The following is a 19,570-nucleotide window of genomic DNA, read 5'->3' on the forward strand; positions in this document are numbered from 1 at the left end:
AAAACAGCAACAATGGTTTTACAAGTATTTTATTAAACACCTTGTAAACAACATAAAAATCAAGAAAAAAAAAAAGAGTATTTGTTTCATATACATACCTTCCTTGCCACAAGCTTCACTGAGTCATTTCATCAAACACTTGGTGAACAACAATAATATCAAGGTAATCGAGTCACCGAACTGAATTGATCCGAGTTCAATTCGAGTTGGGTTCGATCCAAGTCGAGTCGAGCTCGGGCAAACTCGAACTCGGTTCGAAATTTTTTCAAGCTCAAAAAATCAGCTCTACTCGGCTCAAACTCAGTTTCGAACCAAGTCAAATTAAGCTTTCGAGTCGAGTCGAGCGAGTTACCGAGCTAACTCTGCTCGTGTAGACCCTCTATCCACCGTAATGTTTATTTGCTATCCAACCTTTTGAAAACAAAGCAATAATAATAATATAAAACAAAATAATAATAATATTATTATTAATAATAACTTAGATCCAAAACTTTCGTGGCCATGATAAATTTTTAATAATAGACTAGCATTAAATCTATCTTATTTTGGAGCTCATAATCTAAAATGATATGGCAAAATGGATGGACTGTGTGGATGAAACCATACATGGCCACTAATACATGTACAGTGGTATCCAATCTGTGTCCTACCCATAGAGGGCCGTTATCGCGGGGCCCACCTTGATATGTATATTCTATATCCACACCGTCAGTACTCCATCAGTGTTGGATCACTTTAATGTAATAACCTGAGCCTTATTGATGCTCCATATTGAGTGAAATTAGTTATGCGAATTTCAAAAATTCGATATCCACAGTAAGAGAAAATTGATGAACGGTCTCAATTGACATGTTAGCCTGCCACATGTACCGTAGAAAGATTTCTCCACCTTTCGGCTGGCTCTGCCACACGACATCTATCTTCGAAGGGGACGCGGATTGCATCCTACCCCTACCGGATAGTAATCCGTCCGAGCAGGGCTCTATGGAGCCCAAATTAATGTTAGTGTTTTATCCACGCCATTCATCATTTTTCACGGATCATTTTAAGATATTATTGTAAAAATTAAGAAGGTACACATTTCCAGAGTACCACACCAAAGGAAGCTGCAGTGATGCCCAAATTAATGTTAGTGTTTTATCCACGCCATTCATCATTTTTCACAGATCATTTTAAGATATTATTGTAAAAATTAAGAAGGTACACATTTCCAGTGTACCACACCAAAGGAAGCTGCAGTGATAATGACACCCACCGTTGAAACTTTTCTAAGGGTCAGCGTCATGTTTTTTTACCATCCAAACTATTCATAAGGTCATGTAGACGTGGATGAAGTGAAAAAACAAATATTAGCTTGATCTGTAACTTCTCTAACTCCCAAGAACTTTTTAACGGTGGAAGTTCGATCTCCACTTTGTGGTCCACTGGAGAAGTTGACCTATCTCATTTTTGTCAAATATCTTAAAATTATCTTTGAAAAGCGATAGACGGCATGGATAAAACACTTACATTACAATGGCCCCACAGAGCCCAGCCCGGACAGATTACCGGAGGCGGGGGTAGGTCGCAATCCGCGTCACTTCCAAGGAATTAAATGCATTTTCAGAACATGTTTCACGTGTCGTAAAATGAGTGAGAACAACTATATAATGCTATGGAGCGTATGGTGTATGGTACTCACACGCGCACATCTACCACTCGTGTATACTAATCTAGATGATCAATTTGCGTGTCCCACTTTGTAAAGGTTATAATGCAAATCTAGCATTGATCGGATGATTGAGTGCTGGCTATGGACGTGTATCGTTTCAACCACGATTGGATGGTTGGAATTGTACGATGAGTGGGATTCCAAATTGGATGGTCTGTATTGAGCTACGTTTATAGCACACCCCAAAATAGAATTTTGCTCGTTTCATTTGAATCAACGGCCAGCTTTTGTTTCGACGGTTGTCTGCAGGCTGCCAGTTAAACGGTTAGGATTGTCACGATATTCAGACAATAGTCTCATCGGTGGTGGGGCCGAACGACCGTTCTTACACGTGGAGACAAAGCAGGACCACTTATTGAGGTGGACAGCCGGCTACCAAACGGCCATGGTTGGATTGATCACTTTCGGTGGTGGTTGGCATGCTATGCTAAAACGCGCACTGCGCTTAGTGCGCTTGACACCGGTAGAGCTGTATGCGAACCGAGTTAGCTCAGTTAACTTGTTTGACTCGGCGCTAAAAAGCCCAATTCGTTCCCAATTGAGTTCAAGCCAAGTTAGATCTGATTTTTTGAGCTTGAAATTTGTGCTTGCCTGAGCTCGACTCGACTTGGATAGACCGGATCGAATTAGCTCGGCGGCTCGGTTATTTTGACATCCATGTTTCTCGCCAAGCATTTGATGAAGTAACTCAATAAAGTGTTATTCTGCATGTATATATTTTCGGTGAAATCAGCTAATGGTGTGGAAGGAGTGGATATGAAACAAATCACTAAAAAAAAAAAGTCAAATTATAAAATTGCTCTCAAATCATAATTTTGATGCTTCCTGCATTGTGTTTGAAGAAATACCTATATATTGATGCTATTGTTTTGCATTTTGTGAAAAACTGAATGTGCAATTTGTGTTTGAGAAAATTTCACATGCATAGGCTTGAACTCAGCTCAAACTAGCCCGAGTTGTTCATCGAACCAAGCTGAGCTAGCCAGTCAGACTCGAGAACCCAACCGAGTTGAGTTCAAGATGGGGTTAGCTATTAGCCGAGTTGAGCCGAGCTGTTCCAAGCTCAACTCCGTTCGGCTCATATACAGCTCACACCAATGGGCAGCATGCTGTGGGCTCATAATTTTGTGTGTTCATGTGATATCCATTCCGTCTGATCCATCAGGTTTGAAACCTAGTTATAACCATACATCCCAAAAATAAGCCAGATCCCAAACTTATTTGGGCCCCACAAGTTCCAGATTAGGATGATGTATAAACGGTTTGGACGGAGTAAAATACCATGGTGGGCCCCACAAACAAGCCTATAGTTGGCATCTCATCGTCACCGTTCGTGGTGTGGCCCACTTGAGTTGAATTATGGATCTGGCTGATTTTTTGCCCCACTGACATAACATCGAGGGGCCCACCTGGCGAATGGAGTGAATGTTTACACACAGAATGGGGGACTCCACAGAGCTTAGGTTTTGTATTGTTGTAGAGGATCCGGGGCCTACTTCTGCCCCAACGACGTTGTTAGATGATCCAAACCGTTCATCTAGCTGGCCACGCCATAGATAGCCGCAAGGCGTAAATGTGACTAATTGTATGTCCCCTTCATGGAAAGATGATCCAGAACAGAAGTCCAGGCAAGACGCTCCTAGCTCTCCTTAGTATGAACTACGTCATATCTAATCCCCATGTTTTGAGAGACCTTTTGAGATGAACGGCCTAGATTGTGGTGGGCTAGAGGCCCACTCCACTTGGGAAATCTTGGGTCCAGTCTCTTTTAGCATTTAGAACCTATAATAAGAGATTAGCGTCCATAGTATGAGAGGTTGAGGGCTTATATGCATGCGCCTACAAAACTCGTGCATGTGTATGTTGCTGCCCTATTTTCGGTTGCATGTATAAGGGCATGCGTGAATTGAAATTGCTGCTTAATTCAAACACTCCAAGTGCCAAAATAGGCATATACTTAATGTATGAATGAGATCCAGTGAGATTAACCACCTATTCAGCCACCCGTTCAATGTGTAAAACAAAATTAGGGGATATGAAGAAGGTACGGTTCATCTTCTGATAATTGTAGGACTTTTCAATACATGTAAAATGAGATGAGAAAAGGATTATTATAGTTGGTTGTGAAAAATAAGTGCGGAAAAGTTCTCTTGATGTAGAATTGAATCTCGCATGCGAGATCTCTTAATGCAACATTGAATCCAGCATGTGAGAGTGTAGACTCAAATTACTGCTAAAATTATCAGCTACTTGATTAATACTACATATTACACTACGAAATATAAACAAATGTGAAAAGTAAAGGTTTGCACCATGGAATATAAAAGATTGATAACTGAAATATAATGTTTGGTTTTAATTGAGGTCATACGAGGTGAATTCTTCTTGTTGAATAAGAATTCATTTATTATTTATAACCTTAATCTGGTCATATATATATCATTTACACGTTTTAATTATTGTTATAACTATTTAACATTGCATGACTTTCTTGAGATTTCATTGTCACTTATCCCATAATCATTCCTTTACTATCTACCATTTTCGGTATCACTCGCATTCCAGTTATGTTATCGAGAAATTCTCTCCATATATCACTGCAAATTTCCAAAAACACCATGCAAATTCATATAAATCACATGTAACTTGATCTAATTGGTTCTCATGAGAAATGATGATCATGGAGATAAGTAACATCATTACAGCTCAAATTAAACCGTTCAAATCACCGGCCCACTTTAGATGGTAACCCGAGATTTTGTAACTGCCATTTGTGGATAAATGAAAAAATAAGTAACGTTCCGAAGTCAACAAAAGTGTCCATCAATATATATGATGGCCAATCAATCTAATTTTGACAGTGGGTCCTACGACTTGGACGGTCTAGTTTGAATTAAACGGAGACCAAGCTTCGATCACGTGCATGGCTGTGATACTACAGTTGCGTCAAGCAAGAAGCAACTCCCTGTGTCTTTATCGTGAATCGTACGTTGAGTTTTACAGAATTACAACCCAAACGTGTCAAGATTGGATACGTTACGTCGGGATACTGGCAGCTGGATTTGGAATGTTTCAATGATCCAAACTGTTCATGTAACAGGAATCCTCTTGGATGGGATATGCCAAGAAAAAAAAAAATATTAGATTGAATATTTCAAACCGTAGATTATACAGAAGTCACGGTGACCGTCCATATTAAAGCAAAATAAGCATTTGTTGGCTATCCGCCCGTAGAAAATAAGATTCATTGTATAAATGGCTTTGATAATTGGAAGATGGCCCATGTCCAAAGCCTAAAGTCCTGAGTATCTTATTGCAATACTTGTATCAGATGAATGGATTGGATGGCATATATAAACTACAGTGGGCCCCAACTCAACTAATGTGGGGGGTTTTCCATCCCAACTCTTCCCAGGGAGAACAAGAGGCAAGGCACTTGATGGATGAGATGGATCTGATGAAGGTTGTTTCACACATGCGGCTGGATTAGTAGTAGGCCAACTTCTTATACCCAAGTGAGTGGATTAGATGTGGCCATTAGGTAGGCCCACCTTGATGGATATGTATTTCATATCCATGCAGTTCATCCGATTTGCTAGATCATTTTAAGGCATGAGCTAGAAAACGAAGCATATCAAAATCTCATGTATAGGAAATAATGGTGATTGGATGCTCACCATCAAAATTTTCTTAAGGCTCACGGTAATGTTTATTTGTCATCTAACATGTTGATAATGTCACACAAACATAGACAATGGACAAAAACAAATGTCAACTTGATTTAGAGCTTTTGCTGCTCGCAGGAAGTTTTAATGATCAATCGCCATTGTTTCCCATGGTGAGGTCCACCTGAAATCTGGATCTGGATCATTTTCGAGCTCATGCCCTAAAATGATATGCATGGGCATAGAATACACGCATCGAGGTGGGGCACACGGTAAGGACTGCACAATCTTAGGTGAGGCTGGGCCGCACCTAATCTGCCTTCCATTCCCAACATAATGGGTAGGGTTATCAATGGGCTAGGCCTAGGGTAGTTCTTGCCCAGATTTTGAATTGTTTGGAGCCGAGCTGTGAGGTGACCCCAATTTAAATTTTTTATTTTTTTAGGCCCGAGCCCAGCCCAAAACATTTCAAAATCTAGACCGGACTAACCTATTAAGTATGGTTAGGCCAATGTGGTTCTTATCTTAAGCGGGTTGTTTGATAATCCCCTGCATTTATGTTTGATACTCAGACCCTTATAGATGGTATACATGGAATATGTACCTCAAAATCAACCTACTAAATTATGGAATCCAACACCCCTAAGTTACGGTCAAAGAATCGTTTGAGGTCAATCATCCATTCCCGGACTCTAATTAGGGCACTGTTGAAATAAGATCAATGGGTGCATTTCATTTTTTATCGTCCAAGAATTAAAACTTTAAACTTTTTTACTTATCTCCCTCTCTCCATGCGAACGGATGGTCCATACCAAAGGAGGTCCTGCACTATGAACAGACCACATTAAAGGTGGAGCCCACATGTGGACTGTCTACATCAAAGGTGGGCTCCTAATGATGAATGCCCAGCATCCAAAACACCATGTGTGATGGATGACCCACATTGAAGGTGGAATCCACATGATGGACAGTCTACTTCAAAGGTGGGCTCCACATGAGGGGCAAAGGAAATTGAAAGTGGTTCAATTAGATGTGATCCAATTAGATTGGAACAAGTAGGATTCTCAATGTTACATGGGCCTCACAAATATGTATTTATTATATCCACACCATTCATACATTTGGAGAGATCATTTTAGACCATGACCCCAAAAATGAGTCATATCCAAATTTCAAGTAGACCACACAACAAATAAAACAAATAATAGTGAGACAATGAATCTCAATGTTAATGCATTCTTAGGGCCACTATAACATTTACTTCCCATCTAATCTCATAAGGTCACAAACACCTAGATTAAGGGAAAAAATAAATATTAAATTGATCCAAAACTTTTGTGATAACCTTAAGGGTTTCAATGTGGTTCATATCTTTGGATCTGTCTTATTTTTCTCATCAAGCTTTACAACGAGTTCACCGAATGGACGGATGGTTTGGATATAACACATAACTCATGGTGGGACCCACAGAATTTGGTGACGTCACACTATCTAGATCGATGGTGTGCGGTACCCCAGCCAATCCGCTTCCCACTTAATATGCATGGGAGTCAATGCGCACGTGTCTAACCATATCTCAGCTGCGAGCACGCACCAACCATCAGTTCTGCCTAGGTGGACCAAGTACTGTTCTAACAATAATACAGGAATCCGAGGTGAAATTCAACAGTGTTGAGGCACGTGCTAAATGTTCAACAAGTCAAACTATAAATGTCAATTGGCAGAGTCCGTCCATGAAATTTATATTGAGGCACGTGTATAATGATTAGGTAGGCTTGGGATGATTTAGGCCACTGACCGAAGTTTGTGCCATTCAAATGATCATAGCCATTCATTAACTGGGCCACAACCTTACACTAACGTCCACTCATGAAAAGTGGGTCACATGTACTAGATAATCCAGATGGATGATGTCTATCTCCTCCGAGGCCCAAAGCTCTGGGTGAAATAACAGACATCTACCACTGGTTTGTACATGTAGGGTCCATCGTCAAGAGATCCAGCCCGTTGATCTGAACCCCGCAGTGTATAAATACTGTTTGAAAACAAAAATAAGAAATCAAACAATTCTAACCGATGTTTAGAGGAGAAAAAAACAACGGTCCTAAATAACACCCTCAGATGGGATGTACAGGATCACAAAATCTGAAAACTTTTGGCCTATTATAAATCCATGGTGGGTCCAAACGTATCAACAGTTTGGATCAGAAAAAGTGGTCCTTTATTGTTAAAAATTAAACAATCTAAGTTCTTATTTCTCATTAATATCCAACGTGCATTCTCTTCACGCATTATTCAATACAATTCTTTAGTAATATAGACATGCAATGCAAACAATGAAAATGGAAAATAAATGAATGAATAATACAAGCAACTACAGTTTTTCTAAACCAATACATGTGCTAGATCCAAGCCATCCATCAGCTAGGTCCCACCAATTAGATGTCATGTACGAAAAATCAATCCAGTCCGCTCAAAAATTCGGCCACAATATGGGAAACAAAACTTGGCCAATCCAATCATTTGTTTCAAACACTACAACCGATCTGATGGTCGGATCGGTTTGATTTTCAGATAGAAAATCTGTACGGTAAGATTCACTAGATGGACAGCTTAGATCTTGAACACACGCACATGGCACTTCTCTCTCTAGTGCTTGTAGAGCTCAGGAGAGAGTCGGGGGGTGAATACGAGCTCCAACGGTTCTGATCTGGTAAGAGTAGTCTGTAGTGTCTCCGTCATATCCACAGGCCCACCATCTGTTGTGGTCCACTCAAAGCAATGAATCAGACGAGCGAGTGTCAAGTGAACGGTCGGGAGTGCGAGTGGCATTCCTGGGCAAGATCGACGGCCGTATCCGAACGGCAGAAACTCGAAATGCTGGCCCCTAAAGTCCGTGTCCATGTGATCAGTGAGAAATCTCTCTGGCTGGAACTCGTGTGGGTCCGACCACACGTGTGGGTCCCGGTGCAGCCTCCACATATTGACCATCACACGTGTGCCCTTGGGGATATGGTATTCGCCAACGTAGCAATCTTGCATGGCCTCGTGCGGCACACCGAGCGGCGATGGCGGGTACAAGCGCAGCGTTTCCTTGATGATGGCGTTGAGGTAGACCAGGTTCTTGACATCTGAGTCGTCCACGTGTCGGTCCCTGCCGACGTGGCGGTCCACCTCTTCTTGGGCCTTTACTAACACGTGGCGGTTGTTCATTAGTACAGAGAGGGTCCATATCAGTGCAGAGCTCATAGACTCCGATCCAGCTTCAATAATCATCTGCAGAGAATGACAATACTATTTCAATCAAGTGAATCAGTGGGAGTTAATTAATACTCTGGTGTGGTGTGATGCTTGATACACAGGCACTTAGAAATTGAACACGTAGTATCAAAGTATCCCATGTTTTTGAACCGGGTGGCCCACCTGATGAGTTTGAATATCATATATTTTAAGAGCTATGATCAGTTACCATATAAATGGACCACCCTATGATCAACAGGACCCGTTGGATGGGAGGGGGCCCACCGTAGACTGATTTTGACTAGAAACCTCCGTGATTTCGTACTCAAATGCATGAAAACAAGGGACGAGGATTGTGTCCCACCCCGCAACGGGCAGGAGCTTTGAGTGGCCACCGTGATGTATGGATTTTATCCACACCGTCCATCCATTTTCCATATCATTTTAGGATAGTAGCCTAAAACTGAGGCAGATCCAAGAAAGACGTGGACTACACAATGGGGATTAAACTCTTACCGTTGAAAACTTGTCAGGGGTCACAGAAGTTTTCAATCGAGCTTATATTTGTGTTTTCTCTGCATCCATGTCTATGTAACTTTATGAATAGGTTGGATGGAAAATAAACATCAAGGTTAGCCCAAGAAAAGTTTCAACGGTGATAATCAATATCACCGCTATTTCGTGTGGTGTGGTCCACTTGAGCCTTGGATCTGCCTAAATTTTGGTCTTTATTATTAAAACAGTGCATAAAAATGCATGGACGGTGTGGATAAAACCCATACATCATGGTGGCCATCAAAGATCCTGCTCGTTCCCAGCAGGAGAGGGGCCGGGGGTTGGACGCAATCCGCGTTCGAAAATAAGGACATGCAGAATGGACGTTACAAGAATGGTCTGAACGTCCATTTCAGATCAAGCCCTTGTTTGAATGGATAGGATCATCCGATCAGGCCACCATGATCATATGCAGATCGAGTCGGGCCCTACAAATAAATCCACACCGTAAACTTACCAATATTGTGGCCTTGATAATGGTATCAGTATCGTAGCTAGGGACCTGGGCACTCTCCAGGATCGACAACAGCACGTCCATGAAATCCTGATCATTGTGGGGCCCATCAGACTGCCTCTTCACACGGTGTTCCTCTAGCCAGCTCGATACGATCGCGTCCATCTCACCAGCCGTTCGTTTCATGGCCCACTCATGCCCTTGCAAATCCATCCACTTAAGGAACGGAAGCGCATCGGACGGTACAAATACCCCACCAAGATAAGATACTTGTTGCATCACTCGCCGCACACGAACGGCCTCATCATCACCGTCGATTGTACCGAAGAAGCGTTTGCCGATGATCATCTTGGCCAGGATGTTGAATGCGAGACCATACAACCACTTCTTCATGTCCATCTTAACTGGCCGTTGATCATTCTCAATCCACAACCCATACAATCCATCCATGCACGTGCTGATCTCGGTGGCCCGGACGTGCATGAGCGATTTGAGCCGTTGGTTCGACAGAAGCTGAGATGTGGCGATCTTACGGACCTCACGCCAGTACGGCCCATACGTCGCGAATCCAAACATGGCGTAGTTGTAGCTCATATGATCACCGAACGCGCTCTTGGGGCGGGCCGAGAGGGCCTGATCGTTGGTTGTGAAGCACTCTTTTGCTACATCTCTACCGTTCACGATAAGTGTACGGTGTGATCCTAACCGTAGCATGAATACTGCGCCATACTTATCAGCCATGGATCCAAGTGTTCGATGGAGGGGATCGGGCCCCGCCAGCTGAAGGAGGTGGCCCACTATGGGAAGGCCACCGGACGGCTCTGGTGGCTTGTGGGCATTGCTCTTCTTGTTTTTTGGCCTTGATAGCCATAGAATATAGAAGAGAGCTAATGCAAAAAGGCTAGATATTGCTTGCAATTGGAGAAGTGAATCCATAGCTATGAGTTGGAGAATCTTGTGTTGTGATATTCCATGCAAAGGAGTGCACCGGTATTTATAGAGTGGAGCGATGGTACATTCTGTCTGTTTTTAATTTAAAAAGTCATGGTCAGATGTTGGGTTCTATGGGAAGGAGATTGCGTGCAACTCCACCTGAATGGAAACGGTCCAACAGAGGCTTTGTGGGGCCTATCATGATCTATGAGTTTTATCCACGTCGTTCATCCATTTTTACAAATTACTTTATATTATGAAACAAAAAATTGAGGTAGATCCAAGGTTCAAGTGGACCACACCACAGGAAGCATAGGTGATAATGACACCCGCTGTTGAAACCTTGTTAGGTGCCACCAATGGAGATAAATTTCAGATTGATCCAGAACTTCTGTAGCCCCCAAGAAAATTTTAATGGTGGGAGTTCAATCCCCGGAGTGTGGGATTGAACGGTTCAAAGGAGATCAAAGTTACATGGCTCCAAAAATGATGTATTTATTATATCCACACTGTTCATCAATTTGAATAAATAATTTTAGACTTTGATCCCAAAAATGATTAATTTTCAAGGCTCAAATGGACCACACCAAAAATATCAGTGTGGACGATGATTCTCATTGTTAAAACATTTGTAGGGCCCACCATAACGTTTAATTTCCATCCAATCTATTAATAAGGTCAAAAATATCTGTATGAATATATAAAACAAATATCATATTGATCCAAAATTTCTGTGACCCCTAAAATGGTTTAAATGGCAGGCGTTAAATCCCCCGCGGTTTTCTTAATTGTGCTATACTCAAGGTTTTTATACACTTAAGTTTTGGTATATTGCCATAAAATGATATTTAAAAATGGATGGGAGGAGTGGATAACACAAATTCATGACTGTGGGCCCCACAGAGTCTTCACACAACGGTAAAGTGTGGTGAGCGACTCACTCCACATCCCGCGTTCTTCATGTGGTGGTGATTTTTTTGGTACACTCGCAGAGGATGGCGGTTCACACGCATGCACTCATGATTTGTACAATTGGAGTGTTTGTAACCCAGATCGAACCATCTAAATCGTGGGCCCCACTTTAGATGCGATAATGATTGATTGCTGGACCTGCAACAGATGGTCAAATGAATGATAGCTGGCGGTATACACTCAACAAACCTATGTCCATTAATTGCCGGTTACGACCATTCTTGTCGATCTGATTTTCAGGTCATGAACGATCTACAGTGGTCCCCTATGATTCGGACGGTTAGATTTGAGTTCCGTGCATACCGAGCGCACGCATACGTGAATATGTTAGCTGATCCACTACAACACGTGCCGACTTGGTGCATGTTTACAAGATCTAATCCGTCCATTAGGTGGACCCCACCGAAAATATTCCTGATCGACGGATTTGATCTCGGAGATTGGCACGTTTGTTGGTAGGTAGTTAACCTTTTGAGTGCATGGGTATCAACCATCACACTCCGCCAAACTACCAAAGCTTTTTCCTCCCATTTGACATTGGCACGCACGTCAATCTCTAACGTCCAAACCGCGTGGCCTGAGATTTTCTCCCCTACGAAATGCCACGTGTGCCGTTTTTTCTTAGGTCTGACGAATTCGTATCACGCAGGATTGCAACTCCGTTAAGGTAAAACAATCGCGAATTCAAAGTCCAAACGGTATAATTCAACCGAATCGCACAAACCATTAAAAATAAAAAAAATAAAAAAATGCTGCTGTGTGTTCTTAGTAGTATTCAAAAGCATTAGACGTACTTAAACGTTTTGCCACGAGTAGGAAAATCCTACTTGATTGGTCCACATCATCCTATTCTTCAAAGTTATATATGGTCAAGCCGTTGAAAATCATGGCCCAAAATATCGCAATGTAGTGTACGAATCGATAATGTGTCGAGATATATTCAACGGTCAAACGATATGATAAAAGACATACGATTCCAATCGACTCGTTCGAGTCGATTCGTGGCTCGCCCGAGTCAAGGGTGAATGAGCCGAGTTGGATGAGTCACTCTTAAAAGCATTTTCCATCCACCAGTCTGGTCGGGTCAAGCTGTGGTGCCACTGCGATTTTATCATTTAAGAGGTGCACTTAGTGGTAGTGTCACAACCATAGCTAGTAGCCGTTCAAACTATTGTGGGGCCCACATGATATGTGCATGACATCTAGTGCATTCATTACATGCATCCCATAGGATTGGAAGGCCACCTGCTTAAATCATTTGGATTGAATGAGCTGGAAAAGATGTGATGAGGTGGATCTGGTTCAAAAACCCAGGTATCGATCATAGGGACCCAACTCGGAAAGGCCATAGGTTCCGGTCTGAAGCAGTCCAACGGTCCTGATTTAAAAAATAAAAAGCATCTTCTAAAGAGTTTCATTAAGAAAAAGTGTCTTCTAAAATTTTCATTAAACTCACATACACATAATTATATGGCAATTACACACACACATATAAAGAGAGAGAGAGAGAATCAAAAAGCGTTTGAACGCTTGGATTGGAAGGTGTTGATGCAGAAATCCGGGTATTAAGAGTAAAAGTTACTCGAACGCACAATTTTATTGTGTTTAATTTGAAATCTTTACCTGTGTTGTAAATTAAAATTATTTCTATTTTTCACTTAATTTTAAGGGCGGAAAAGTTGTGCGTGAATGTGTTGTGTGTGTGGCAAAACAACTAAATCATCGACTACATTATTAAAATTGTAATCGATAGAATGATCCAAGCCATCCAAACATTGGATGCATAAATTGTCGAATGAAAAACATTGATTAGTCGCTCATTTGTGATCATATGCTTGTAGTCCACTTGAGGTTAATTTGAAATTTTATCATATTTTGTCTAACAATATATTTCAATGGGTTTATTATAATATCATTCTTTTCACACATACTGTTAAGGATGTAAAAGTTAATTTAGTAATCAAATTTAATTAAGTGCCTATAGATATATTATAAATTTCAATGCATTTATAGTTTTTGAATCCAATGCATTACGAATCAACTTAAATTTAAAAGTGAGGTATTAGAAGATGATTGTGTGGGTACTAAGTAAATTCTATGCAGCCCACCATGCATGGTGTATGTATCTTATCCACGCCGTCCATCCGTTTTAGTAGCTCACTTTAAGGCATGAGTCCAAAATTGAAGCATGTTCAAAGCTCAAGTGGGCCACACCACATGAAACAATGTGAATTGAATGTTTATCATTAAACATAGCTATAAGCCCTATGACAATTTCAACATGGATGGACTCATGCCCTTAAAATGATATGGAAAAATAAATGGACAATATAGATAAGACATATTTCCACAATGGCCCCATAGAGTTTACTCAGTACCTCAATACATGATCGGTCTCCCAAATGGGCCGATACGCACAAAGTACAATTCATCCATGACTTATATAGATGTTCTAGCTCAAAAATCTAGTTGATCTACTAAATTAGTGGACTATGGATCATAAAAACAAATGCATGGTCGAGAAATCCCAGCCAAAAGTTTGTGCATAGTTGGATCAAATCTCTTGTGGAATCAATTAGCCCAGTTATGTACATGTCCGCTGAAAATTCACTATTAAAACAAAATTTTAAAAAAATAACTCAGGAGGCCCTATTTCTATCCATGAATATGGAATTACTTTTGTGTTGGGAACTTAGTTTATAAATGTGGGGCCAATGGTTATGTCTATCAAAGCCATTGATATGAGGGCCCCATCATGGATAGACCATTATTGCAAAATCTCCCAAATTGAAATATTCTAGCCTTTGAATCTTCTCTCTCTTCCATGCAACAACCAAACGGATAGAGTTGACCACTTGAGAGGATATTCATAAGAAACTCTGCCAAACTCTTAAACTGGAATATTTTAATATTTTAATCGTTGGATGTCTGCAATCTAAAGTCATACCATTCTAAACGGTTTGGATCATTGAAAGGGACTCAATCTGTGTCCCATTGCAATACATCAAGATGCGTTGTGGTGCAAACCCTTTGAGCTTTTTGACCGTTGCATTATTGTTTTTAAGACTTCGTCTCCCAATTGACTCGGACTCGGTCAACCCAATCTAGTTTAACGCCACGAGTCAACCCCAACTCCGCCGAGTCGACCTGACTCGGATGAGACATGACTCAACGTGAGACCAGACAATTTAAATCCACGGATTGTATCAGCATTTTTTTTACAAAACAGCTGTTGCCATAATAGACATCGTGACTCTAGCCGTTGGATCTGAGAATTTTCAATGATACGAACCGTTGATTTTGATAGGGCTATCCTTGACGGGGGACACCCAAAAAAGGACTTCAGATTGAGTATTTTAACCCATGGATCATACAATAGTTATGGTGACCGTTCATTTTTAGAGCAGAAGAGCTAAATTACAGAAGAGTTGAAATAATTAAAGATAAGCTTTTATTTGCTGCTTTTCCACTAGTGATGTGGGTATTGTCATATTAACGGCTTGGATCATTGGAAGATGACTCACATTCAAAGGTTCAAGTCCCTGCGTACCGTATTGCAGTGCGTCGAGATGTACTGCGGCAAACCTCTGTGGAACTTCGTCATGCAGGAGAGAGACGTCGGGATACGCACGTAACAAAATAACAAATCATAACAGTGGTAGTAATCGTTTTGCCTCCATTGCGGTGCAATAATCCACCGTGTATCTCCGCCCATCGGGCCCGCATGCTCAGTGATTTTATGATCAGAACCGTCCATATTGTTGTCTCTATGATTTTTAAACCACATAAAATTTATCCAACTCTAAAACATGAACGGTTCAAATTATGGGACCATCTCAGCATGCGGGCCCCAGAGTTGGCCACACAACAACAGGGAAGGCAAATTCCATTGTGGCATGCAGGCTGCAGGCGTGAGGAGGTGCGGGCCACGTACGAGGTGAGGCTCTGTTGTGAACATGCACTACCCTGAAATCTATACCGGTGATTTTGTTTGGACCGTCCATTTATTGGACATTGGTTTTGGCCCAGATGATGAGTTGATTGATTTGCATGACTTATATGGGCCAGGGTACGTTCATGGTTGGCCCCACCTGATGGGTTAATTGGTGAGCATGATTCATTGGCCAGGTAATGTTCATCAATAGGCCCACCTGATTAACCGCGTGGATCTCTTATACCTATTCTACATTGGCTCCTCTGCTGCTTTCACTTCTTTGATCTTTCCTCTACCAAGTGCCAATCCACGCAGCATTGACCGTTGATCTCAAGGTCAATGGTTTTAAATAGTCTAAACTCACCATGTGCTAGGCTTAAAATATCGTTTGGATGTCCATATCGTTTTTAATAAGGTCAAAAATATCTGTATGAATATATAAAACAAATATCATATTGATCTAAAATTTCTGTGACCCCCAAAATGGTTTAAATGGCAGGCGTTAAATCCCCCGCGGTTTTCTTAATTGTGCTATACTCAAGGTTTTTATACACTTAAGTTTTGGTATATTGCCATAAAATGATATTTAAAAATGAATGGGAGGAGTGGATAACACAAATTCATGACTGTGGGCCCCACAGAGTCTTCACACAACGGTAAAGTGTGGTGAGCGACTCACTCCACATCCCGCGTCCTTTATGTGGTGGTGATTTTTTTGGTACACTCGCAGAGGATGGCGGTTCACACGCATGCACTCATGATTTGTACAATTGGAGTGTTTGTAACCCAGATCGAACCATCTAAATCGTGGGCCCCACTTTAGATGCGATAATGATTGATTGCTGGACCTGCAACAGATGGTCAAATGAATGATAGCACTCAACAAACCTATGTCCATTAATTGCCGGTTAGGACCATTCTTGTCGATCTGATTTTCAGGTCATGAACGGTCTACAGTGGTCCCCTATGATTCGGACGGTTAGATTTGAGTTCCGTGCATACCGAGCGCACGCATACGTGAATAAGTTAGCTGATCCACTACAACACGTGCCGACTTGGTGCATGTTTACAAGATCTAATCCGTCCATTAGGTGGGGCCCACCGAAAATATTCCTGATCGATGGATTCGATCTCGGAGATTGGCACGTGTGTTGGTAGGTAGTAAACCTTTTGAGTGCATGGGTATCAACCATCACACTCCGCCAAACTACCAAAGTTTTTTCCTCCCATTTGACATTGGCACGCATGTCAATCTCTACCGTCCAAACCGCGTGGCCTGAGATTTTCTCCCCTACGAAATGCCACGTGTGCCCATTTTTTCTCACGTCTGACATATTCGTATAACGTAGGAGTGCAACTCCGTTAAGGAAAAACAAATGGCGAATTCAAAGTCCAAACGGTATAATTCAACGGAATTGCAGAATCCATTAAAAATAAAAAAATAAAAAAATGCGGCTGTGTGTTCTTAGTAGTATTCAAAAGCATTAGACGTTTTAAGTACGTGCAAACGTTTTGCGACAAGCAGGAAAATCTTACCTTCCTGCGTTGTGATTGATCCACGTCATCCTATTCTGTGAAGTTTTATCCATCAAGAGGAAACTTGTGAAGTGCTCAGCCGTTGAAAATCATGGCCCAAAATATCGCAATGTAGCGTAGGAATCGATTATGTATCGACATATATTCAACGGTCAAACGATATGATAAAAGACGTACAATTCCAATCGACTCATTCGAGTTGACTCGTGACTCACCCGAGTCACGGGTGAATGAGCCGAGTTGGATGAGGCGCTCTTAAAAGCATGGGCCATCCACCAGTATGGTCGGGTCAAGCTGTGGTGCCACAGCGATTTTATCATTTAAGAGGTGGCCTTAGTGGTAGTGTCACAACCATAGCTAGTAGCGGTTCGGACTATTGTGGGGCCCACATGATACGTGCATGACATCTAAGGCATTCATTACATGCATCCCATAGGATTGGAAGGCCACCTGCTTAAATCATTTGGATTGAATGAACTGGAAAAGATGTGATGAGGTGGATCTGGTTCAAAAACCCAGGTATCATAGGGACCCAACTCGGAAAGGCCACAGGTTCTGGTCCGAAACAATCCAACGGTCCTGATTTAAAAAATAAAAAGCATCTTCTAAAGAATTTCATTAAGAAAAAGTGTATTCTAAAAATTTCATTAAGGTCACATACCAATAATTATATGGCAATTACACACACACACAGAGAATCAAAAAGTGTTTGAACGCTTGGATTGGAAGGTGTTGATGCAGAAATCTGGGTATTAAGAGTAAAAGTTACTGGAACGCACAATTTTATTGTGTTTTGAAATCTTTACCTATGTTGTGATTTAAAATTATTTCCATTTTTCACTTAATCTTAAAGGCAGAAAAGTTGTGCGTGAATGTATTGTATGTGTGGCAAAACAACTAAATTATTGACTACATTACTAAATTTGTAATTGATAGAATGATCCAAGCCATCCAAACATTAGATGTATAAATCATCGAATCAAAAACATTGATTAGTCACTTGTTTGTGATCATATGCTTGTAGTCCACTTGAGGTTTGAAATTTTATCATATTTTGTCTAACAATATATTTCAATGGGCTTATTATAATATCATTCTTTTCACACATACATATGCGTATGCATACATATTGATTAAGGATGTAAAAGTTAATTTAGTAATCAAATTTAAGTTCCTACAAATATATTATAAATTTCAATGCATTTATATTTTTTGAATCCAATGCATCCTGAATCAACTTAAATTTAAATGTGAAGTATTAGAAGATGATTGTGTGCGTACTAAGTAAATTCTATGCAGCCTACCATGGTGTATGTATCTTATCCACGTCGTCCATCCGTTTTAGCAGCTCACATTAAGGCATGAGTCCAAAATTGAAGCATATTCAAAGCTCAAGTGAGCCACACCACATGAAACAATGTGAATTGAATGTTTATCATTAAACATAGCTATAAGCCCTATGACAATTTCAACATGGATGGACTCATGCCCTTAAAATGATATGGAAAAATAAATGGACAACATAGATAAGACATATTTCCACAATGGCCCCATAGAGTTTACTCAGTACCTCAATACATGATCGGTCTCCCAAATGAGCGATACACACAAAGTACAATTCATCCATGACTTATATAGATGTTCTGGCTCAAAAATCTAGTTGATCTACTAAATTAGTGGACTATGGATCATAAAAACAAATGCATGGTCGAGAAATCCCAGCCAAAAGTTTGTGCATAGTTGGATCAAATCTCTTGTGGAATCAATTAGCCCAGTTATGTACATGTCAGCTGAAAATTCACTATTAAAAAATTTTAAAAAAACCACAACTCAGGAGGCCCTTTTTCTATCCATGAATATGGAATTACTTTCGTGTTTGGAACTTAGTTTATAAATGTGGGGCCAATGGTTAGGTCTATCAAAGCCATTGATATGAGGGCCCCATCATGGATAGACCATTATTGCAAAATCTCCCAAATTGAAATATTCTAGCCTTTGAATCTTCTCTCTCTTCCATGCAACAACCAAACGGATAGAGTTGACCACTTGAGAGGATATTCATAAGAAACTCTGCCAAACTCTTAAACTGGAATATTTTAATATTTTAGTCGTTGGATGTCTGCAATCTAAAGTCATACCATCTCTAAACGGTTTGGATCATTGAAAGGGACTCAATCTGTGTCCCATTGCAATACATCAAGATGCGTTGTGGTGCAAACCCCTTGAGCTTTTTGACCGTTGCATTATTGTTTTTAAGACTTCGTCTCCCAATTGACTCGGACTCGGTCAACCCAATCTAGTTTGATGCCACGAGTCAACCCCAACTCGGCCGAGTCAGGGCTATGGACCTCACTCGGATGGGACATGACTCAACGTGAGACCAGACAATTTAAATCCATGGATTGTATCAGTATTTTTTTTACAAAACAGCTGTTGCCATAATAGACATCGTGACTCTAGCCGTTCGATCTGAGAATTTTCAATGATACGAACCGTTTTTTTGATAGGGCTATCCTTGACGGGGGACACCCAAAAAAGGACTTCAGATTGAGTATTTTAACCCATGGATC

The 19,570-nt window shown here is 40.9% G+C and overlaps 1 protein-coding gene across 1 annotated transcript; it reads right to left on the reverse strand.

Moving 5' to 3' along the window:
• Window positions 1-8,025: 8,025 nt before the first annotated feature.
• On the reverse strand, window positions 8,026-10,561 carry LOC131219138 (cytochrome P450 CYP82D47-like). The gene is made up of 2 exons (XM_058214142.1): window positions 9,629-10,561; window positions 8,026-8,652 (listed from the first exon to the last, which is right to left on the reverse strand). Exons 1-2 carry the CDS (start codon window positions 10,559-10,561, stop codon window positions 8,026-8,028), a joined length of 1,560 nt encoding a protein of 519 aa, XP_058070125.1.
• Window positions 10,562-19,570: the final 9,009 nt, after the last annotated feature.

Source organism: Magnolia sinica, chromosome 11 (assembly GCF_029962835.1).
Source record: "Magnolia sinica isolate HGM2019 chromosome 11, MsV1, whole genome shotgun sequence".
In the NCBI taxonomy this organism is placed as follows: domain Eukaryota; kingdom Viridiplantae; phylum Streptophyta; class Magnoliopsida; order Magnoliales; family Magnoliaceae; genus Magnolia; species Magnolia sinica.